Source organism: Trichosurus vulpecula, chromosome 1 (assembly GCF_011100635.1).
Source record: "Trichosurus vulpecula isolate mTriVul1 chromosome 1, mTriVul1.pri, whole genome shotgun sequence".
In the NCBI taxonomy this organism is placed as follows: Eukaryota; Metazoa; Chordata; class Mammalia; order Diprotodontia; family Phalangeridae; genus Trichosurus; species Trichosurus vulpecula.
Genome location: NC_050573.1, coordinates 513,198,016 through 513,222,766, shown reverse-complemented (window position 1 = coordinate 513,222,766; position 24,751 = coordinate 513,198,016). Strand labels below are relative to the sequence as shown.

At 37.8% G+C, this 24,751-nt stretch overlaps 1 protein-coding gene across 9 annotated transcripts in view; it reads left to right on the top strand.

Moving 5' to 3' along the window:
• SEMA4D (semaphorin 4D) overlaps positions 1 to 24,751 on the top strand; it is a 201,550-nt gene that overhangs the window by 150,549 nt on the left and 26,250 nt on the right. For 4 of the 9 annotated variants that reach the window (XM_036740942.1, XM_036740944.1, XM_036740940.1 and 1 more), the window contains 9 exons: positions 96 to 247; positions 2,838 to 3,013; positions 3,103 to 3,259; positions 7,888 to 8,110; positions 9,308 to 9,423; positions 13,205 to 13,377; positions 13,479 to 13,522; positions 14,687 to 15,016; positions 17,649 to 17,852. In XM_036740942.1, coding sequence (XP_036596837.1) covers positions 96 to 247; positions 2,838 to 3,013; positions 3,103 to 3,259; positions 7,888 to 8,110; positions 9,308 to 9,423; positions 13,205 to 13,377; positions 13,479 to 13,522; positions 14,687 to 15,016; positions 17,649 to 17,852 — 1,575 coding nt within the window. Of the gene's footprint in view, positions 1 to 95; positions 248 to 2,837; positions 3,014 to 3,102; positions 3,260 to 7,887; positions 8,111 to 9,307; positions 9,424 to 13,204; positions 13,378 to 13,478; positions 13,523 to 14,686; positions 17,365 to 17,648; positions 17,853 to 24,751 lie in introns of those variants that run through there. The other 5 variants (XM_036740943.1, XM_036740945.1, XM_036740938.1 and 2 more) reach the window with 5 other exon arrangements.

Genomic DNA, 24,751 nt, shown 5'->3' with positions numbered 1-24,751 from the left:
AATCAGAAAAAAAAAAAAAACCTCTGTAAGGCATTGAATAGAATTAAGTTATGCATTATATGTGTATGATATTACTTTTTGCTCTGAATTTGCAGAACCTAGTTTTGTCTTTGCTGATGTGATCAGAAAAAATCCAAATAGCACAGATGGAGAAGATGACAAAATCTACTTCTTTTTCACGGAGGTATCTGTGGAGTATGAATTTTTTGGAAAATTGATGATTCCCAGGATAGCTAGAGTGTGCAAGGTGAGACATGTAAATAATTTCTTTTTACTTCTGTGAGAAGATGTATCTGGAAAGCTATGATCTTAACCATTAGGATTTTTTAATTGATCTGCGGTGGACGTATATTTGATCTTGGTACAATCTAGTGATTTCCTGTGAGAATGATCAGATGCTTGCCTAGCATGATTATTGACTTGAACTCCATTTCTCATGATTAATTTGTTAAACTTTTGACACATTAGTTTTCTTCTTTCTTAAAGTTTCCTTAGCTTACAGACTTCTAGAGAATGGTTTTCTCTAAAGTCAGAGTGTATCTACTTTCTCTTCTTTAGCTGGGAAAAAATAAATAAATAAAATCCCAAACTACTGCAGTGTATACCACAGAAAGTGACCAAAGAGTCAGACTTTCTGTTTTAGTGTAGTAACTAAATTATAATCAAATTGTGATTTAACTATTTTATCTCATCCGGATGTGTGTGTGGGGGTGGGGGGGGCATAGTCAACAAATTTGCAGATGCCATGATGAAGAGGAATAGCTAGCATACTAGATGTGTCAGAGTTGGCATCCAAAGGACTTCAGCATTGTGCTAACTCTCATAGAATAAAGTTAAATGGGGATAAATGTAAAATCTTGAGATGGATATAGAAAGCCAGTTTCACAAATATAATATGGAAGATTCGTGGTTAGACAGTTCTTCCAAAAGAGATTTGAGAGTGTCAGTGATTGCAAACTACATATGAGTCAGCAGCATAATACAGACAAAAGACTGATGGGATTTTGGGCTGCATTAAGAGGGTCATCACTTTGAGACATAGGCAGGTAATAATACCAGTGTACTCTGCCCTTACCAGACCTCATCTTGCTTATCGTGTTCAGTTCTCACTGGGGTTTTCACTAAGCATTGATAAGCTAGAGAGTGTCCAGGGGAGGAAAACCAGGATGGCAAAGGACATTGAGTTCATCCACCTTAGTGCAGTTGAAGGAAGTGGTCAGAGTTAGCATGCGGAAGAGAGAAGTAAAGGGTAATGTGACATTTGTTCTCAATGAATATTTTTAAGATCACAGACTTCCAGAAGTAGAAGGGACTACAGAAATTATATGGTTCAACACCTTCTCTTAAGGACCTGAGGTTAAGTGACTTGCCTCAAGTTCCACCACCAATTCCAGATGCCAATGGGCACCTAGCTCCCTGTAGAAGATACAGTAGCCCTGGCCATATGTTTATACTGGGCAATATTTCTCTAATGTTCTCTGACACACCTGGCCAGGAGGAAGAGCAGGTATATTTGAAGGATTGTCTGGTGGAGGAGGGATTAGATTTTTTCTGTTTGGTCCCAGAGGACAGAACAGGGAATAATGAATGTAAGTTGGAAAAAGGCCCTTTTAAGCATGATGACACGAAAAACATCTTAATTCTTTGTTGTTGAGTCTTTTCAGTCTTCTTTGACTCTTCATGACTCCACTTGGGGTTTTTGTGTCAAAGATACTGGAGTGCTTTGCCATTTCCTCCCACAGCTCATTTTACAGGATGAAGTGACTTGCCCAGGGTCACACAGCTAGTAAGCAACAGAGGCCAGATTGGAGCTCAGCAAGATGAATCTTCCTGACTTCTGGCCCGGCACTGTATCCACTGTGCCACCTAGCTGCCCGGCAAAAGTGGACAATGCCTCAAAAAGAGTGGTCTCTTTCAACTCTCAGATTATATGATTCTATGATATTTTGGTGTACAAATTTTTAAGGGCAATGCAGATAGTGTCCACAAAGATAACAATAACAGTTTATTAAAGTAATTGAAAAAAAAAGACCCTCCAGAGGAAAAGGAACCAGGGTTAATTTAAACTTAAGAAAAAGCAGCTAAGAAACCGACCTCTGCTGTCTTTAAGTGTAGAAAAGATTTCTCCAGGGAAGACTGACCAAAAGTTTTGAGAATACATCAAAGCATTTGTTAATTCATCAAACATTTGTCAAGCACCTTCTTTATGTAGAGCACCCTGCTAGGCACTGGTAGGGATTCAAAGTTTAGATAAAACATTGTCCCTGAACTTCTGAATCATATAGTCTAGTAGTGGGATAACTAATATACAGTGTTGCATACAGTAGTGCAGTCTATGATAAGCGCATTAGAGAAGTGCAAGATAAAGTGTTCTGTGAGGAGAACGATTACTGAACAGTGTTACCAGAGATTTTATGTAGGAAGAGTTGACATTTGTGAGTCTGAGCTATGAAACTGTAATGGGAGAGAGTAAGGAATTAAAGGGTAGATAATAGACAGCTGGCAGAGACAGAACGAGGATGAAGGGACCAGGGTCTATTCCAGATCCCAACATACTAAAGAGGAGACAATTCCTCCCCCTGGGAGGAGGGGATATGCTTTTTACCTTAGTGCCTCTACCCTTTACCTGGCCCGAGCTAATACCCTAAACTTTAGGGCTGAAGGATCCTCAGTCCTGGTGCGATGGCTGAGTTTCTTGGCTGCAGTCAATGTCAGTGCAATAGATTGGCTCCATTGACTCTCTTGGAATACAACACCTAAACATTTGGAGATTCCTTACAGCTGTCTGATCAAGATAGAAAATGGATTTATGCCCTCTATTTTCCTTGGGATTTTAGGGGGACCAAGGAGGCTTAAGGACTTTACAGAAGAAGTGGACCTCCTTCCTAAAAGCCAGATTGATCTGTTCCATACCGGAGAGCAACTTTATCTTCAACGTGATCAATGATGTTTTTATTCTCAAATCTCCAGATTTAAAAGAACCTGTGTTTTATGCAGTTTTCACTCCACAATTGTAAGTGCCATGAGATAGATTTTTCAGTTTTATTTTTCTGAAACAAGTTACTATCATCAAGAAAAAACAATTTCTTCTTTGTTACCTAGGAATAATGTGGGACTGTCAGCAGTGTGTGCATACAACATGTCCTTTGTGGAAGAAGTTTTCTCCAAAGGAAAATACATGCAGAGTGCCACTGTGGAACAGTCTCATACAAAGTGGGTTCGTTACAGTGGAGAGATTCCCAAACCTCGACCAGGAGCGGTGAGTAAAGAAAAAGTCAGGATGAACATAGATTAAGCTTTTACCTCTTTTTAAAAGAGGCAAAGTAGAACACTCCATGCAGAGGTGATACCAACATGAAAAATTTGATGACTGCATATTTGATTGACTTGGCAATTTTTTATTTCCCTGTTAGCTTGTGGATTGTTTCCTGGACTGAATAAGTGGATTCTACTTTGTGACTGGAAGGACCGATGAATTTATGACTTAGTTTTTCTATTAACATCTTTTCAATGTTTTGCCTTCTAATTTGCATGGTGTGAAAAAATAATTGCTACATGAAGATGATGGTGGCTTATGTACCAAGACTCATTGCAAATAGTAAGGAGGTTGGAAAGAGCTGGAATTAGGTTGGAAAATATGGCCCATGTAAGAAATGAAAGAGGTTGTAGAATGTATGGGATCCTTATGCCTGTACTCATGAATGTGTTTTGTATAAGTAAGCACTGAACATGTCAGACATCTTAAAAATGAGATGCTTATATCTTAATAGGAAAAAACTGGTTACCAATGTGGAAATCGTTCAAAGTTATGGTATAAAATTTGAAGAAATCTACCCTGATTTATTTACATGATTTCATTGCTAAAGAAAAAAAGTGAAACAAATGAAAACATTACAGAATATCACTATTTCCTAAGGAAATATGATTGATAATGATAAAAACTAGTATTTTTATAGAGCTTTAGAGTTTGCATTTTATTTTACATATGTTAACTCCTTTGGTCCTTACAGCGATCCTGTCAGGCAGGTATTGTTATCCCTATATTAGAGATGAGGGAACTAAAACACAATTAAATGTCTTTCCCAGGGTAAAACAGCTAGTAAAAGACAGAGGCAGGACTTGAGGTCAGGTCTTCGTGACTCTGTCTAAGGCCACAGCTTTGCCTGTCATGCCATGATGCAAATCATTACAATGAAGAGACCAAAGGATCCAAGAAACCACCTTAGCCAGCATACTTTTAGTCTCCTTGTCAAGTAGAGAAAAATGGCAACTAAAAGGAGTACTATATAAACTTGTTTGTAAAATCTTGTAGAAAAGAATAATGAAAGATTACATGTAGTGTTGTCTCATAAAACAGAGGAGTGGAAAGAAAACAAATTTAAAGAAAGAAAGTCAAGATCCCCAAGCTACATCCTCTCAGGAGGGCCTTTAAAAAAGTATTTAAAAATTTTTTTGTGGTATTACGTAGTGTTCACCATGTCTATCTCCCAACTCTTTTATTTAAAATCATTATTTATTTATTTATTTTTAATTCTTTTTTTAAAAATTTGCATTTTAAGTTTCCTCCCTCATACCCATCCCCCACCCACTGAGAAGGCTAGCAATATGATATCAGTTATACATGTGAAATCATGCAAGACATATTTCCATATTAGCCATATCATACAAAAAGCAGGAAAAGTAAAGAAAGTGAGAAAACACTATTTCAGTTTTCACTGAGAATTCATCTGTTTTTTCTCTGGAGGTGGATAGCATTTTTAATCAAGAGTCCTTTGGCATTTTCTTGGATCAGAGTAGCTAAGTCTTTCACAGTTGATGATCATTATGATATTTCTTTGTCTGTGTACAATGATCTGGTTTTGCTCACTTCACCCTGATCAGTTCATGTAGATCTTCCCAGGTTTTTCCGAAACCATCCTGCTTACCATTTCTTATACCACAGTAATACTCCATCACAATCATATGCCACAGCTTGTTCAGCCATTCCCCAATTGATGGGCATCCCCTCCATTTCCAACTCTTTACCACCACAGAAAGGACTTGCTATAACTATTTTTATACATATAGGTTCTTTTTCTTTTTCTTTGATCTCTTTGGTGTACGAGACCTAGCAGTAGTTGTATTGCTGAGTCAAAAGATATGTATAGTTTTATAGCCCTTTAGGTGTACTTCCAAATTGTTCTCTAAGAATGGTTGAACCAGTTCATAACTCTCCTAACAGTTCATTAGTATACGTATTTTCTTCATCATTTCCAACATTTGTCATTTCTGATATGCATAAAGTGGTACCTCAGAGTTGTTTTGATTTGTATTTCTCCAATCAATATTGATTTAAGGAGAGCCCCCAGAGCAAAACCTTACCTAGAGTAATAGGCTCCGAACCAGAAGGTATCACAACCCATGACTCAGGGCCTAATTAGCTTAGTACCAAAAGGTGTGAAAGCCTTCCTACAAGCAAGCTCCTCCTTAGGCAAGTCCCTTCCCTAATGGGCTCCACATGAGGCCTATTAATAGGCAGAGAAGATCTTATATCCCATTAACATTACAATCTTCCTTTCTCACCCTTTCCATGTTTTTTTTGAGATCATATCAGGAGGCTTTAAGGACAAAATAGAAGAACAAACAGATCTGTCAGGATTTTTTTTATAACAACCTCTTTTCTCCATTAATGATGGTGAAACCACTACATCCTCGGTGTGCTGCATGAAGAAGTAGAAATGCCACTAAATACAACAAAGATGGAAAGAACAGCAGGACTAGACCAAAGATACATAGAAAAGGTCTATGCTAGAGGGGAAATAATTTACAGATGTTAAAGGATGGATTCTTAGGATAATATGAAAGAATGTAAGAATTACCAAACTCTTAGAAAATTTTCCTGACATCTTTATGAACCAAAAAGTGAGGAGGAAGATACTGGTGACTCATCACCCATATGTCTACTTTTACATTGCTTCAAAATCTTTGAGAATAAGCTACAGTTTGTGTTATTATAATATACATAGGTATTGAGGGCATCCTTAATGAAATATGAAAAGAGAAAAGTAATGATTTGACAAATAATATTTTATAATTGATTACATCTTTACAGTCACATAATTGACTAAAAAGTATAGAGATTCCACAGTGCTTGACTATAAAAAGCATCTGATTCCATAAGCCAAACACCTTCTTTAAAGTTTCCCTTACAGCATGTCGCCTCCTATTCATGTGTTAAAATTGTACAGGAGTCCTTGAAATATGATAACAGAGAATTCTGGTAACTGTCTGTTAGTATCAAGCAAAGAATAAAATGTATGCTTGCCAAGGATGTTTACCATTGTTGAACAAAGTTCGAATGGAAGATGTTGAATAGAGTTCAGATGGAAGAAGAATTCTTTGGATATACTACAGATACACCTGTTTGCATATGCTGCTGTAATGATTGAATCAAGCCCCAGAGTACTGTAAAGCATCTTCATTGAGATATAATTACTCAAAAAAGTTTAGATATAGCAATCCACATAAGGAAAAAAAACAGATTAATAGATGAATGGACAGCCTGTAGAGCAGGTCCTTCAGTAAACATATCTTGGAAAGAAACTGTAGATGGACAGTGAACTAGTACCAGAATTGACTAAAAGGGAGGAAAGTAATCTCTGTAAACTTGCACACTATTTCTAATAACTCACCCAGACCTCCTTGAAACAATAACTTATTTTTTGAAACTCAAGTAATCTGCTGGTGATGGTATGTCACTACAAATTTATGGAATTTTCTTCTCTGAAGAAAATTGAAACTCACCCAGAAGGCATTGGAGTGTTTGACTAGCCGTGTTGCAGTATTTATCATTGGAGGATGCTCCAAGCTTCACTGAGATCCCTGAGCCATCAAAGTGTACTAGATAGAGTTACCTTTCCCAAAATATTCATTACCTTCTTATAGTCACATGTTTTGGTTTTCCTATAAATCGGTGGGCTACAGAAGTAAGAAGAGAAAACTGTTTCTTGTTATTGATGCCTTTTCCTCTATTAGTTTATTTTTATCCAAATATACAAATCCCCAAGAGTTCATCTAAATTTTAAAAATACTTAACATGTGGATTAATTTATCAAAGTTTATTTGGGTTTAGTTAGATTCCTTTTTAGAAACAGTATTCTTCCATTACTGGGTAGAAATTAAATGAGAAATGTGAAGCTCATTTTTTGTGAAGCTCGAGTTTTGATGTGTTTTTAAAAGCCTAAAACTTGCTTCTTTTTTTCTTGCATAATAGAGAATGACCTGGATACACAGATATTTGCAAAAACAAAATTAAATTTCATATACATAGTTTTAAAACAAAGCATTTTCTAAGAGCTTTGTAATGCTTTTTGAATACTTGAAGATGGATTTTGTGAATTTTTTAAAATATTATTACTTCTTTCTCAAGATACAAAGTTTTTTTAAAGAATGTTTCTAAAATCAATATGTAACTATAATATCTTAATTCCTAATAAATAACTTTTAGAAAGCTGTTATCGAAAGGCTAATGCTATTGTGATCATTAGGGCAGCTAGGTGGTGCGGTGGATAGAGTGTTGGGCCTGGAGTCAGGAAGACTCATCTTCCTGCGTTCAGATCTGCCCTCAGACATTTACCAGCTATTCAGTGCTTCTTAAACTTTTTCTGCCTGTGACCCACAGTTGCAACCCGCAGTTTGAGAAGTGCTAAGCTATGTAACCCTGGGCAAGTCACTCAACCCTGTTTGCCTTAGTTTTTTCATCTGTAAAATGAGCTAGAGAAGGAAACGGTAAACAACTCCAGTATCTTTGCTAAGAAAATCCCAAATGGGGTCACAAAGAGTGGGACAGGACTGAAATGACTCAGCAACAACAAATTGTGATCATTCTCTTGGATTTTCTTTTTACAGTGCATCAACAATGAAGCAAGAGCAGCCAACTACAGTAGTTCCTTGAACTTGCCAGACAAAACACTCCAGTTTGTGAAAGATCACCCTTTGATGGATGATTCTGTGATTCCAATAACAAACAGACCCAGGCTAATAAAAAGAGATGTGAATTACACACAGATTGTGGTTGATAGGATCCAGGCACTTGACAAGACAGTATATGATGTCATGTTCATTAGCACAGGTAGGTTTGCAAGATGCTGTTCAAACACTGTTAGTTCATCCTTAGACCACTGAAATTCTTGAGAAAAAGAGTTACTGCTAGAAGAGTTTGATGAGAAGTTAAGATTTATTTATCGATTTCACAAAATCTTTGATGAAAATACAGGCCATACAATGAAAAATAGGCCATCCTGAAATTTTAAAATATTCCTAATAGCCACAGAGAATACAAGTTGCTAGCTTCCACACAAATTTTTTATAAATAATGGTGCTTTTTAATACCGACTGAATATGATAAATTTGGTGACATCTCTATTTATTGATTCCTGTGTTTGAGATCCTATCATAACTTCCTTTGGAAAGCAAACACAATGTATTCACCTTACCAAGTGAAGAACAAGTTTAATATTGAAAGAAAAACCTAACTCCAACAGATTACTATCCTCATTCTGTAACAAAAATGGCTGGAAATTTTGTTGTTGCCAAAGCATCAGTTGTGTTATTTCCATTCAGATTTTGTTCATAGGTTCATTCTTTAAGTTAGTCGTAACTTAGAACATATTTTTCCTTTTTCGGTCAAAACACCAACATTTCCAGAATCTCATTTGGCCCAGAGATCAGAAGTAAATTAAGAACATGCATGCTCTTTGAGGCCAGAGACTATTCTGTTTTTTACTTTTTATCCCAACACCTAGTGCCTTGCACATGGTGAGTGTGTAATAAATCTTTCCCGAATTGAATTGAATTTCACTCTATGTAAAAATATTTCATCATAAACTTACAAATAACTTCAAGCAAAACATCTTACATATAGGTAATATTATGTCAGCAACAGTTTTTGCCTATTTTTAAATTTGCCTATTTTTGAAAGATGAGCCATATTTTAAAATAACTGAAGCAGCCAGCATGCTTGTGTTTCCAGCTGTCCTTATCTTTTTTAAACATAGTTCTTTTTGCCAATTGATTTCTGTGTATATTTGTGACTTTTAAAATGAGCCTTAGTTGAGGTGAAGAAATTGGATCTTGGGCTCTTTAGAGAGAGGTATTGGAGTTTGTTTGTTGGGTTTTTTTTGGGGGGGGGGGTACTACCAGTGCTGTTAAGAAAAATAACAGTACTATGTTATAATTATTTCTTTGAGTCTTCTGGTGAGCCATAATTAATTTTATATCTTCTGTTGGAATGATGGCACTGAGATGTTGTTGGCTTTGTCTGTTTCAGACACAGGGGCTTTGCACAAAGCAGTCAGCTCTGAAAATGGGATGCATATCATTGAGGAAACTCAACTTTTCCAAGACTTTGAACCAGTTCAGACCCTTCTGCTCTCTTCTAAGAAGGTAAAGACAGAGCTGCACTGTAGAACTGGGTCAGAACCCTGCTTTAGTTCCTGTCTTTCTTATGGTGGTGATGTAGAAGAACAGTTGTTTGCAATTGTTAAGACCTGAAGTCTAGTCCTAGTGTTACTCTTTCTGGGACTCATTTTTGTCATCTATAAATCACTGATTCAGTCAACAAGGAGTTATTAAGTGATTACTATGTGCCAGACACCATGCTAAGTGCTGAGTAATCAAATACAAACAGAAAGAAAGACAACCCCTGCCTTCAAGGAGTTTACATTCTAATGGAGTAAGATACGGAAGGGAGCTGAAAAGAGAAGGTGCAAAAGGGTAAAGTACCCAATTTGGGTTATGATAGAAAAAGTCCTGCGCAGATGAGTCAGCATTGCATTCTGGAAGAGAATGAAGGTATCTTTGGCCTGGGCCTCTGTCTTAAATTGGAGGGTCTCGGAGGAAACAGCCAATCAGAAGGTAAAGCTTCAGGGGTGGAGGACACTTCCATTGTGAGATGTAGTCCAGGGGTAGAATGAGCTTTCAAGGTGAAGACATTTCTAGTCCTGTGGAGATGAGTCAAAAGTACAGCCTAGAGAGGAATGAAAGGGTTCTAAAATGAAGGGTTGGTCTAGATCAGTGGTGTCAAACTCAAATGGAAACAGATCTCTGTAGACTGCATATTGATATAGAAAACCACAAATTAACATTATCTGTGTTATATTATATTTTATTTTTTAAAATATTCCCCCATTACATTTTAATCTGGTTTCGAGCCACAATCAAGTTTTGTAACCCAGTGTACCACAAGTTTGACCTCTCTAGTCTAGATGGGCCTTATAGTTGCTTTTAGCTTTAAAATTTTTATAATTCTTAATTATTCTTGGAATTTTGAGTACTACGTATGAAAAGAGCAGGGAAGTGAATCCGTGTGAAACAGATTTCTATTAAAATTTTCTTTGAAAGTGATAAATTTTTAATATTAAGAAGCAAGGTTTGGAGTGAAGTATACAGTCTTGAGTTGTTTTTTAAGCAGTGTTGTACCATAGTTTTGGTCGTGCTGTAGGTTAGATTTTAGTGATTTGTGTAGAAACTAGTTCCTTCACTAGAACCAAAATACCTGTAAGAGCCTTATAAATCCTTGTTTTCTATAGTTTGTATCATATACTACGTTTGTAAAAGTTGTGAAAATCAAGGCAATACTATTTTTCCTCTGAGAAATAGAAGTCTGATTACGTGTTGTTTGCTTTATGGGAGAAAAATACCTACCCTTTGCACGTGATACTGATACTGTTGACTCAGTCTCTAAAGCTTCTGCTTTGTGTTGCTTTTGCAGTAATAGTAGCAGGAATAGATTCAGATTTTCTCATAGTCTTTCCCAGGTCCCCTTCTGGTCAGTGGTAAACACTTAAGAAACAAACAAGCAGTGACTAGACTGTAATATGTGTCCATGGAATTAAATCAAAGTCACAAACCTTGATGAGATTGAATCCAAAACATAGCCTCACTCCATCATAGTTCAGAGAAACCGAAGTATCCTCCAGCAAGCTCTGGACTATAGTTGAATCAAGGAGAAATAAGAGGGCGTGTATGGTGTGGTACTGCCATGGCATTACCCAAACCTTGGAATGCTAACAGAGACCTGACAACTGCAGGGCCAAGCTCAGTCTTTAGGAGATTCACGCATGCCCTGATAGGTTAACAGATCTCCATGCTGGCCGATTCTGTGTTCTGAAAGAAGACAGGGTAATGAGTTATCATTCCCTTCCTCCATTTACCCAACTACATGAGGGACATTTTTTTCTGCCTTTTCCTAAATTTTTTCCCAAGAGTTTTCTTTCTTATCCCAGCTACTAAGGGGAGGAGTAGTCACTAGTCTAACCATTCTGGAAAGAAATTTGAAACTACTCCCAAAAAGCTGTGTATACTGTGTAAACTATGTATAACCTTTGACCCAGTAATATTACTACTAGGTCTGTTCCCCAAAGAAAGAAAAAAAGGACCCATATGTACAAAAATATTAATAGCAGCTCTTCTTGATAGAAAGGGGAGTCACAGATACAGAATGGTGTATACTCTGGTCACTGTGTTGGTTGGTTTTGCTTAAGTATTTCTTTGTTAACAGGAGAGTATTCAGTGAGCAAGGAACATATTAGAAAATATTAGTGGCATAACAAACAAAAGGCATCAATAAAACTTTTAAAAAGAGGAAAAGACATATGTGTGTGTGTTGTCTGCGTATACGCATATATATGTATATGTGTGTTGGGAGGGAAAGGGGGGAGATGGAAGCAAGCAGGGGCAGGTGAGAGACGATGATGCTCAGAGGACACAACTAGGAGTGCTGGGTGGAAATTGCAGAGAGGGAGATAGAAGGAAAAACTTCCTGATGGAGTTATCCTAAAGTGGAGTGCACTGTCTTGAGAAGTAGTAGGTTCCCTTTTACTAAAGATCTTTAGGCAAAGGTAGTCTTTAAGCAGTTGGTGATAGTGTTTTATAGGGGTTTCTTATCCAATTCATCATGTCAAGTCAACAAGCATTTATTAAGCACCTACTTAGTACTGGGGATAGAAAGACAGAAAACATAGTCCCTGCTCTCTGTGAGCTTCATGGTCTAATAATGGAAACTATATGCAAAAACTATGTACAAATAACATATGTATATGATAATCTTAGAGGAAAAGACAGTATTATTAAGGGGGATCAGGAAAGGCTTCTTGGAAAGGATGGGATTTTAGCTGAGACGTAAAGGAGGCCAGGAGAGAAGGAGGGAGAGAATTCCAGGCATGCCAGACAGCCAGTTCAAGTATCTGGAGTCAGGAGATGGAGTATCTTTTGTAAGGGCAGGAGGCCAGTGTCACTGGATTCTAGAATATGTGGAGGGGAGTAAGTATAAGAGGTCTGGAAAGGGAGGAGGGGGCCAGGTTATGACAGGTTTTAAAAGCCAAATAGAAGATTTTATATTTGATACTGAAGGTAACAGGGAACTACTGGAGTTTATTGAATAAGAAAGTAACATGGTCAGATGTGTGCTTTAGGAAGATCAATTTGACAGATGAATGAGGATGGATTGTAGTGGGAAGAGACTTAAGACTAAACAGCAAACAACTGCCATAATGCAAGCATGAGGTGATGAAAGCCTGCTCCAGGGTGGTGGCAGTGTCAGAGGAGAGAAGGAGCCATGTACTCTGTAACTGATCAGATATTGCTCAGAGGTGGGAGGTGGCAAATGAGGTGAAAGTGTCCAGTCCAACACCTGGTTGCATGCCTGGGTAACTGGGAGGATGGTGGTGCTCCCAATAGTTATTAGTAAGGTAGAAAGAGGAGGGGGCTGGAGGGGAAATATTGAGATGTGTATGAGACATTGGAGACATCTGGTTCTAGTTATCCAATAGGCAGTTGGAGATTTGAGACTGAAAGTCAGAAAAGAGGTTAGGCCTGGAGAAGTAGATCTGGTATTTATGGTTACAAAACATCTCATTTGAGGTGATCATCACAATGACTTACTGTCATATTTTTATGCCCCTTTGACAAATATGGAACTGAGGTCTCAAGAGGTCACCCAGGTAACAACCAACAGAGCTGGGGCCCAAATTTGGGCTTTTTGGCTCCAGATCCGGTGCCTTTTCAGCTATACTGCACTACCTCAATGGGTGCTTCTAATTCATCAAGCATTTATTAAGAGCTGTGTCTTACCATCGTGCTTGATAAATGAATGTAACGATTTTTTATGATCAAGCAATATGCATATTCCCAAATGATTGGACTCCTCTTCCCTTCATGTTTACAGGGCAAAAGGTTTATCTATGCTGGTTCCAATTCTGGTGTGGTTCAGTCTCCTGTTGCTTTCTGTGAAAAACACAGCACATGTGTCGATTGTGTGTTAGCCAGGGATCCTTACTGTGCGTGGAATCCACGAAAAGCCTCATGTGTTGCTATCTTCAAAGAACATGGCAATAACAGGTAAATGTGGAACTATCTATAAGGATGAATCGCATATTTGCATTTCTGCTTTTTCACCAAAGATGATATGTGTATAACTTCTGGTCTGATTATCTTTTCAGCAGTTTGATTCAAAAAATGAACGGTGATGCATCCTCTTGTACTGGTAAGTTTTTCAACATTAGCATTTTTTGCAAAATGACGTTTTCAGTTTCATGATGAATTGGAGTTATTTGTGTATTTGTTTTTATTGATTTTACCATCAGTTTGTCCAGGCAGTGCATGTATAATAAGGCTTGCAAACAGAAATGTCTACTATTTCTCTGTCACTTTAAAAAAAAGTACAAGTGTGAAACACTTTACAATTTATTAATTTGTAAAAAAAAAAGTTTTCTTCCCTAAAGTATGATACCTACTTTGAGATGTATCTACCCCATTGTTACACATTATGGGGTTCATGAAAAACAAAGTCTTATCACAACATGAGAGGGTTTCAACTAAACGATCTCTAAGGGCACTTTGAGCTCTAAATCTATCGTTTTCTGAAAGAATCAAAAGCAGTTTTTTAAAAAAGCATGGCCTAGGGGCAGCTAGGTGGCATAGTGAGTACAGCACCCTCCCTGGAGTCAGGAGGACCTGAGTTCAAATCCAACCTCAGACATTTGACTCTTACTGGCTGCGGGACATTGGGCAAGTCACTTAACCCCAATTGACCTGCCTTCCCCCCTCCAAAAAAAACCCCCAAAACAAAAAAAGCATGACCTAACATTTATTCTGCTGACCCAAAATGTTGACCAGCAAAACTATCAGAACTATTTATTGACTGATTCATTCCCTGATACTTGAATTATAACCTGGAAAAAGGTTTGAAATTTGAGTTCCTGTTTCCATGGATTGCCTTGAGTTTCTGTGTATCTGTATTGGTACATCATTAGCAAGGGCCCAGCTTTTCTTTAACTTATCATGCATATGTCAGGGATGGGGTTTGACACTTCCATTGTAGTTAATTAACGAATGTGATTATGTTTTTAAAATGTGTAAACAAGTTTGTTTATTTCCTTTGATCCCTTTAGCAGGTGGGAACTCCTCTCTGATTGGGTTAGTAATCAAACAAGTGGACACTCTTAGTAGCTTAAAATAGTGAGAAAAATTTCAGCATTGTACAGGGAACAAGTCCATCAGTGGAAAGCTCCACGTTACGTTAATTCCTTAGTTATTCTGGAAGAATACATGTAGCCATTGTAACTTACAATGTCATTTTGTGTGTAGGGCAATATTAAAAACTTAGGGGAAGAAACTGATACTATGCACATTTATTTTGATATTCCAGATAAAGAGGAAAAAGTAAAAGAAAATTACCTGCTGCATTTTGGAGGCACAGCAGAACTAAAGTGTTCTCAAAAGTCCAACTTGGCCCAAGTAATTTGGAAGTTCCAGAATGGTGTGCTAAAGGTGGAAAGCCCTAAGTACCGCCTCTTGGGGAAGGCCTTGCTCATATTCAACTTATCAGAAGGGGACAGTGGGGTTTATCAGTGTTTATCTGAAGAAAAGGTGAAGAATAAGAAATTCTCTCAAGTGATTGCTAAGCATGTTTTGGAGGTGAAAAAGATCTCCCACACTACTACTGTGAGCCCTACCTTGACAGCAGCACAAACAGAAGGTAAAGGGATTGCCCCAAAAATGTCAGGCATGACAACGAAAGGGCCTACTGCTCAGACTTCAGCCATGTCAGTTATGTGGGTAACGACTTCAAGTATAGTCACACAACCTTTCAGCCCTGTCTTAACAAGCACAGTCTCTGAACCAAAAATTATCATCCAGTCTGTCCCTGAAGTTCACTCAGAAAAGAGCCTGTACCTAAAGTCAAACGATAATCGCTTTTTAATGTTTCTCTTTTTATTTTTCTTTGTTCTGTTTCTTTGTCTCTTCTCCTACAACTGCTATAAGGGCTACCTTCCAGAACAGTGTTTAAAATTTCGTTCAGTTATGTTGCTGGGTAGGAAAAAAACGAAGTCTGACTTTTCTGATTGTGAGCAGAGTGTGAAGGAAACTTTGGTGGAACAAGGGAGTTTTTCACACCAAAATGGAGAGCAACCTAAACTGGCCTTGGATACAGGCTATGAGACCGAACAAGATACCATAACAAGCAAAATGCAAACAGACAGAGAGGATTCCCAGAAAATAGATGATCTTCCTATCAAAGACAAGCCTTTTGATGTTAAGTGTGAACTGAAATATGCTGACTCAGATGCTGATGGTGACTGAAGGAGAAATTCTTCTTTCTGTAATGAAGGTAGCTGTGGTTTTTCACGGCACAGAAGTCTTTGGGTTGCGACAGTTCCTGTGCCAGAGGGCTTTCCACTATACACAGTGATTCAGTCTCATCTAAAACCTAGTTCCTAGGGCAGAACGCATATTCTTCAGAAAACCATTTTTCATTATGTTTCTATTTAACTGGGTCTCTCATCTTACCCATCCATCTCTCTCTCTCTCTCTTCCTCTCTCTCATACTCTCTCCCTGCCCTTTCCTCCCTTTTCCCTGCCCCCCCCCCACTCCCTCTTTTTCTCCCTCTTTTCCTTTTTAGGAAAATGGTCATTGTCAAATCAAATAATCTTGGAAAGCTATAGATTGTGTTACTGATTTATTTCAGTATTTTCCTAGCAAAGGGAAAGAAACAAAAAGATTGACTTTACTTCAGTCTACGTGAGAAGAGATTTACCTTCAGCTTCCCCTCATCGTAGCAGCCTTTTAAAAAGAAATAATTTAATTCCAGATTGGAAATGAAATTTTAGTTTATCAGATTGGTAAATTATAGGTTATTGTCCAATTTGGGACTTAACTTTGCTTTCATTGATTGTGTTCCTTATGTTTTAGTTTTATTTGTTAGTATATCAGGTCATCTTAAATGAGTTAAATAGTGTTTTAATTTAGTTACACACAGTCTCTCATTTGATCCTCATAACAATACTATCTCTATTTTACAGATGAGGAAATGGAGGCTCAGAGAGATTAAATAACTTGACAGTAGTCACATAGGTAGTAATTTAATTTTTAGATGCTGCTGAATCTCCTAGATTTTATTGTAGATCAAATCTGGGGTAAAATCTGGTTTGGTTTGCATAAGAGTCTCAGGGAAACTTGCTTACTAAAAAATCATTATTTTATTTTTATTTTGCTTTTAGACATTTAGACATAGAAAGCCTCTTGAGCAAAAGTAACTTTTTTTTCTTTTAATGAGGGGAACTTGGTTTTAAGAAAGGTTTTCTTTCTTCATTTAAAAATGTTTTTAAACAAAAACAAATCGAAAAGTTCAGAAGACTGTCACATTTGTGGATTTTGAGCAAGAGTGAAAAGAATGTTCCAGCCCAGCCTCTGTTCCCAAGTTTTGCTGACAGATTAGGGACTACCAGCACTGTGGAAGTGATGCAGAAGGACTGATGCTGAGGATTCTTTATAGAGACTGGAGCCATCAGATGACTGAAACAATGAAACCAAAAAGAAAGAAAGAAAATAAGGGGTTTTTGAGTGGAAAAGTCTCTTTTTACTTAAATCTCACCCACCCTAGATTTTTCAAATGACTTGTCAGTCAGTCCCCTCCCTACCTGAAAACAAGTTGGGAATTGACCAATGAACTGAGTGGCTGAACTGTCCAATAAAAAATGCCTGTGAACAGAACTATAATTCATTCCAAAACTGTTTCACCCCAGCTCTTTGTACAGGTTTTATTGTTCAGTAGTGTTTTAATCATTGTTTGCTTTACACTTTCTCTTTTTTGTAAATACCTTTCAGAAATAGGCATTTTTTTCATAGCAAGGAGCAATAACCCTGCTGTGTGTGTGTGCACGTTTGCACATTTGAACTCATTTTCCAATTTAATATAATCTGGATCCTCTGAGTGTGAACAGTGTATATTTTATAAGATTCATTTTTTATTTTTTTATTTTGAATTGTGTATGTATGAGAAGTGACAGAATAAATAATAAACTGTTCTATCCTTTGTTTGGGTGAAACTTATTGTAGCAGAATCTCTGTTAAACAATTTGCCCCCATGGGCCAGAGGCAGAAGACTTGGGGGATGGTTTTTAAGGGTCTTCCCCTCTCACCATCTCAGTGTGCAAGGGTGGGTTAGCAAACCACAAGTGGAGGCGAGGACTAAGAACCTAATATTATTTTCTTTATCATCCCCATATTCATTTCCTGATTATTTTCTCCATATTTCTTTGGCATGTGATACATTTCTTACAACTTTTTCCTCAGTGCCCTTTTTCTTTTCTGTCCTCTTCTGTCACAGCCTCATCTCCTATACCTTTCCCTCCTACTGGTACCTCCTTTTTGTCCTGTGTGGGGACTGGCTCACCTTCATCCACCAGCACCCAGTTTGATGTGGGCTCTGGCACAGAAAGCCCAGCGGTCACGTTGTTGCCGCCTTTCCTAAGTGACCAGTCTCAGCATGTTAACGCCCATGGGACCTTTCACCTCATCTGTCAGGCAACTGGTGAGTAGGAGGAGCCTCCCTATGCCAACAGTGCCCTTGTCTGTCTGTCTGTGTCCATACGAGCTGGTACTGCAACGTGGCTCAGAGGTTGATATTCTGATATCATGCAGACTACTTTAGTGATGATGTCCATTTACACGGATTCTTTCTCAGGTATGATTGATTTTTATTGTCTTGCATATCTAGATCCCTCAGATAAAAACCATTCTGCTTTTAACATCTTTTTTTTTTTTTTAGTTTAGCAGTTAGCTTAAAACATTTTCCTGTTGCCTTCTGCCTTGCCAGATATAGGAGTGGTTTTGAAATTTAAATAAAGAACTTGCCTCAAGGCCTAATGAAGGAAAACTAAAATATTGTTTTTATTTATTAATTTTTGAAGGAAGACCAGATGAATTTGAACATGATCTTGGTTTGGTGTAAGAGAGCTCTGACTTTTCCTATCCGTACTCTGATAGAGCATTAACTCATAAGTGACCCTTGTGAACACTGTCAGATGTTTCACTGTCACCAAAGTGAAATGATATTAGCTGATATTTGTATAATCACCATGTGCTTTTACAAATACATTCCCACTTGATCTGCACAACATTGTCCCTATTTTTACAGGTGAGGAAACAGACTCAGCGAGGTTAAGTAACTTGACCATGGTCACACAGCTATTAAGTGTCAGAGTACTGTTCCTGGACAGCCCCCGAGATGGCTTAGAAATCTTCCTTGCTTCCCCATGGTGCTGTCATTGAACATGCAATATTCTCCAAGGCTCTGTTCTCCCTCTTTGTGGTCACTGAATTCAACAACAGTGCAGCGGGGAGAGAGGTAGCATTAGACGTCTGGTTACACTATATAGCAAGACTGCCACACAAAAAGGAAATTGATGGCAGAAAAAAAAATCTTAATTTTATTCAAACTATAAAGTAACTATTAAAACAACTAATATTTTATTTTTATGTTGCTGCTCGCTTCCCTTTTAAAAATAAATTCTGTGTGACTTTTTGTAACACCAGCTCATCATATGTGTTTGCATCCGGCTTCATTTTTTGCCATTAGTTGGAGGGAAAAAAATGAGAGTGAATCAAATCTGGGCTTCTGCAGAGACTGACCTTAACACCGAGTTCCCTGATGATGATGAATTATAATCAGGGAAAGGGAGGAGGTGTGACAAAAGTCCACCTGTGGCTATTTGGCATTTTTTTTTTCCTAAGCTAAAAAGATGACACTTAGCTATTTATCAGGACCAATAATGGGCTTCTTTGGCTTTTGTTATCTATTCAATGGCAAGAACTGGCTCAGAATATCATTGCAAAGAGTTAACTATTAATTTTCCTTTTCTTCGATTTTGCTCATTCTATATTATTTTTATAAAAAAATAAAGGTTTGTTAAGTAACTATGACCTTCCCTTACATGCCCAGTTTCTCTTGCTTAAATAGTTGGAAATCATTCAGTTTATAACTAATGTGACTATAAACACATACAAGGAGTCTTCTATGACTATGAAGACAGAAGGTGTCCTGGGGATTGTAAAGCAAAAAAGACAGTTGTCACTAAATGAGTGTTGTGACAGGTGAGAATGGAGGGTTTAGTAATTTGTGGGTATTAATTAGTTGCCTGCAATTGTTATCTGGTTGAAAAATAAAGACACAAAATTTTGGGTCTAACTACAGCCTTTCCCTTCTAGTTCTCTTTCTCTAGCATCCCATGCCCCTCTCCCCTCACTTGGGGCTACTTGAGGCATTTTTAAGTAATTTAATGTGATTAATGAAAGGGAAATAGGAAATACATGTGGTCTGAGTCCAGCTTACACCAGTTTTATATTCTTTCAGGTGGGCCTGGTGCCTTATTTTCCAACATAGATCAGTAAAGACATTGAAACATGTTTTCTTTTGTCTCTATTTTATGGGATGTGTCCTGTTACCATAGGTAACTAGGAGACAGAGCTCCGGACCTGGATTCAGGACAACCTGAGTTCATATCCAGCACTTATTAGCTGTGTGATCCTGCGCAGGTCATTAACCTCAGTCTCCCATATGTTTCTCATCTGCAAAAAGGGGAATAATATTAGCAGCTACCTCCCAAAGTTGTTGTGAGGATAAAATGGGACGAGAGGTGCTTCGCAAACCTTAAAGTGTCGTGGATATGCTAGACACCATTATTAGATCAGGTTCGAGGAAAGCTACATTAATCACCCACCCACAGACTTTTCCAGAGGAGACTCTTCCTTATCCCTAAGGAGAAAGCGGTGCCGGGCCTCTCCCCAGAAAGTTCTGAATTGTTTTATAGGACTCCTAGGGAAAAATGGATTGAAGTAAAATCTTTGAGGACTCTCACGACTGCCTTAGAAGTGTTCACTAACTTGGGTTTAGGTCTCGTCAAGTAGCTGAAGGTTTAGGGTATAGACCAGGGGTGGGGAACCAGTGGCCTCAAGACTGCTAATCCCCTTAATAAAAGGATTTGTTCTGTAAAACTTGGACTCCGTCAAAAGGTCATACCCAAGGACCTAGAAAGCCACAGGTGGCCTTAAGGCTGCAGGTTCCCCACCCCTAGATAGACCAAAAGCCTTGAAATCTAGCAGTACTGAGCAATGAGTTGTGGGAATCGCTCATTGGAATTTCCTATCTTTGTGATGGTGAACATTATACCAAACTGCCTCTCGCTGTCTTCCACATAGCCATCAAACTGATACTCCAGGGCTTAGCCCAGTAGGCACTTAATAAATGTTTAGTATATATTCGTAAAACTCAGATCTTGCCATGTGACCACTATACCCACCAATTCAAAAACTTTAATAATTTCCTACTTCCCCTCAGATAAAATAAAAACTTCTCAGCCTAGCATTTAAAACCTTTCAAATCTGGCTCCCACCTACCTTACCCATATATCACACTCTGTCTCCCACCTCCATGCCTCTTCACAAGTCATCCCTCATGTTGTAATGCATTCCCTTCTCAACTTCCCTTAAAACCTCTAATTCAAAACACAACTCAAATGCAACCTTTGGGGGCAGAGCCAAGATGGTGGCTTAAAAACAGGGATTCTCTCAAGCTGTCCCCCAAATCCCTCCAAACAACTGTAAAAAATGACTCCAAACTAATTCTAGAACTCAAATGCAACTTTTTATTCATGGTATTTCCTGGTTTCCCCAAGTTGTCAGTACTTGATCTACCTGAAATTACTTTATTTCTCCTTCCTTATATCCGACCAACTTCAAAGGAATTAAACAAACGTGACCCCAAGAATTCTGGCAAAGTTTTCATGTAGCATGTGGTCACTAAAAAAATGGGACTTATCTTGGCAAAAGATAAAGAAGCCTGGAAAGTTCTTTGGAGAGAAAAAAAAGGCTCCCTCATGATCTATCATATTCTTTTACATAGCTCATACAAGAAAATTAAGATTTATTGCTCCTTACCATGAGAAATGCCAATGTATAAAACACATGGGATGAGTTTGTAGAATGACCAGAAGCAGTGTCATGTGGTGAGTAGAAAGAGGCCAGGCTGTAGTTAGCATGAGACATAGGTTTGAATCTTAGCCTTTTCGTCTTTAAATTTTCTGATTTGTAACTAAAAACATTTAGGCTAGAGCTGCTATCCAAGATCCATTCCAGTTCTGAATCCTATCGCACACAGATATATTTTGAATATGATATACATTTTGTGAGCCCCTGGAAAGGACATATATTAGAGAGTGTCCTAACAGTTTAACTTTTGTCATTAAACTACTGAATAGCTGTAGTTGTATATATTTAGATGGGTGTGTGTGTGTATATAGATATAGATAGATATACATATATTCATTATATTTGTATATATGTATTCACTCTATATATATGCAATCATAGGACTTTTACATAGTGATCAACAAGCCTAAATCACAACCATAGGATCATAGATTTAGAACTGAAAGGGATGCTAGAGGCCATGGAGTCTAAACCCCAGCATTTTGCAGGTGAGGAAACAGGCACAGAGAAGTTAAGTAACTTATCCAGGGTCACACAGCTAATAAGTGACTGAGGTAGAATTTGAAGCTAGGCACCCCAGCTCTAAATCCAGTGCTCCATCCTTTATGCTATACTTAAGTTGAATACTGTTTTAGTTACTGCTACTACTCATAAATCTTATTCACCCAGGTTTCATCAAATGAATGTAATGGTCTGGACTTTACAAGTACCAGATAAACTCACCTTTAGCCATTTTATGCTTTTGGCTTCCTCAATGATCTTTCCGAACTAATGCCATTGATTAATTACAGCCTTGAAAATAGGTTTTAAAAATCATTCTATCCATGAGTACTTGTTTGGCACATGAAGTTTGCGTTGACTTTGCCTGGGTGTGTAGATCCTTTTCCAGCAATGTCTTCCCTGTTTCTTAAGCATCCATCTTAAGCAGAAAGTAGAATCAGTTTTTCCTCCATAACCTCAGACATATTCCTCTGAAAATCTAAATTACATAGTACTAGATTAGACACAGAACCAAATTATGCCTGCTCTGATTTACAGAGGCCCACCCTGGTTTTCTCTGAGTCCTAAACTCATAGGGCAGTGCCGGGAGGAAGACAGTATGGGCTGGTGGCACGAGCACTAGACTCGAGTTGAAAGGACCAGGGTTCAAATGCTGGCCCCGCCATTTGAGCCAAACATTTCTGCTCCATAGGCTTTGGTGTTCTTCTTGGTCAGTAAAATAAGGTAAGATAGGCTGGGTGATCTCTAAGGTCTCTTTCAATTCTAACTCTTAGAACCCAAATTTGAGTTCTCCTTAGTGATATGATGAGTCGCTTCACTTCTTGGCCTCATTTTCTTCATCTTTAAAAAGAAGGATAGTGTGCTATCTCATATAGTTGTACATAGGATGGTACTTAATGACTTTCAAAGCCTTAATGTCAGCATGAGTTAGGAGTAGTAGTATTTTAATGGCTATCTTACTGCAGGTTTTTTTTTTTATGATTCAAAGCTTGAATTCAAATAATTTTTGTGAAAGCATTAAAATTAGCTTTTTCTCTTTACTTTAGTTCATTCACTGTATATTAAACAACTACTATATTCTGCTAGGTACTGGAAGAAATACAAAGTTTAGATTACTTCCTGGGGTTTCTGTTGGGGTTGCTTTTTATTTTATCAAGAAGCTAACTTTTTTTTTTTGAGAGAACTTTAATGTTTACCAATCATTTACCTCACAATGACTACGTAAAGTCGGTAATACAGGCATTATCCCTAGTTTACAAATGAGAAAACTAAGGCTCACAGAAGAGTAAAGTAACTTGTTGATGGTCCCACAACTAAGCATCAGAGTCAGCACTTAATCCCTGGTTCCAAGGACAGCGCTCCTTACACCAAAGCACTCTATTGTTTGAAACTGCACGGTCCTGAGGAAATTGAAGTGGTAAATATGGCAGAAATCTAAGATTAAGAACAACGATACTCTATGATGATGATTTTTTAATTGGAAAGTTTTTTTGTTAAAATAAAATTACTTTTTTTCAAGCTGAGATATTTTCTCTCTATTGAATTTCTCATATGGCAAAATTTAAACCCGTGTTCTAACTCAGGTAGCAAGTGGTCTATTCCAGGCAACTATTTCTAGCCTAGATAAAGGGTCGACTTTCAGTGCAGTTGGGAGGGGGCAAGACTAGAGGGCAGCTGCAAACAGTACTGAGCAGATGGTTTCAGGAAAGACAAGGACCCTTGTGTCATGCATGGGAGAAGTTAAGTTCTACTCTGAGATGTCAGATAACGATGAAGGGACGTAGTAAAAAGGAACACTGCTAAAGACAACAGTATTTAAAGACACTCTTGGAAGGAAAGGAGCAAAAGAGAAGACTCTTAAGTCCCTGGTTCAGAAAATTCAGGATCAAAGCTGAGAACTGACATGTTGCCAACAGAATAGAATTAAAGATATCCAAAGCCAGGGTCTGAGTCTAAAGCCAAGGTCAGGAGAACCAATGAGATATGAAATCTGAGTCAGATCACAATAGGATAGAGAAGTCAAATTTAAGTTCTATGGTAAAGTAGAAAGAACCTTGAATCTAGTCAGAAGACCTCAATTTGAATCCTAACCTTTGGAATGTCCTGTTATCTGAACGAGCAAAGAACAGTTGCATGTGTTTGAAGGTGATAGACACACACACACACACACAGTTGTATGGTATTGTGTGTGTGTGTTTAGTGCTAACTTTGTGAAAATTACAGACGGTTGAATGGGAAACTACTAGATACATATTTACAATACACAGGGCTATGTTCTTAAAGTTTCATTGACTTCTTTCTAGATCTCCAAAAGAGGATCAGATAGGTAGACCTTATCTATACATGTTAATTTCAAACCTGTGGGAGGGTGCATCCTTCTATTTGGCAACCAAAGCCATTTAGTACTTATAGTTTCAGGCTTCCTTATCTATCTTGTGAATTTTGGGGCTTAACAGGTCCGATGTAATAGAGTACTCAGATTATAAACTTCTGCTTTTGCCTGTACACATTGCTGTCCTCTTTTTAAATACCATTATACAGTAGGTCTCAGTAGACAATACTGAGAGGTTAAAGATGTATGGTTACAGAGAAGTCTAGCTTAATTATTTAGTGAACATAATTTGTTGCCTCCCTTCTTTTGCAATATCAAAATGACAATAACTTGACCTGAGTTTCAGGGTATTAAAATGACTAAAAGGTGTGCTTGAATTAATTGTAAAAGTTTAAATTAGCCTCAACACTGGCTAGTTTCAGGTAGAGGAGAATACTTAATGTATTGATTGATCTATTTCCTACATTCTTCTGATCATCTTCAGGTTGGGGAAAAGAAAAAAACAAAACTAATGTCCGAAACTAATCGCCAGATCTGCCTACTTTTCAAAATTATCTTTTTTTTTCTGGTGTTCAAATTTAACAAAATTTAAAAAAAATTAAACATTTATT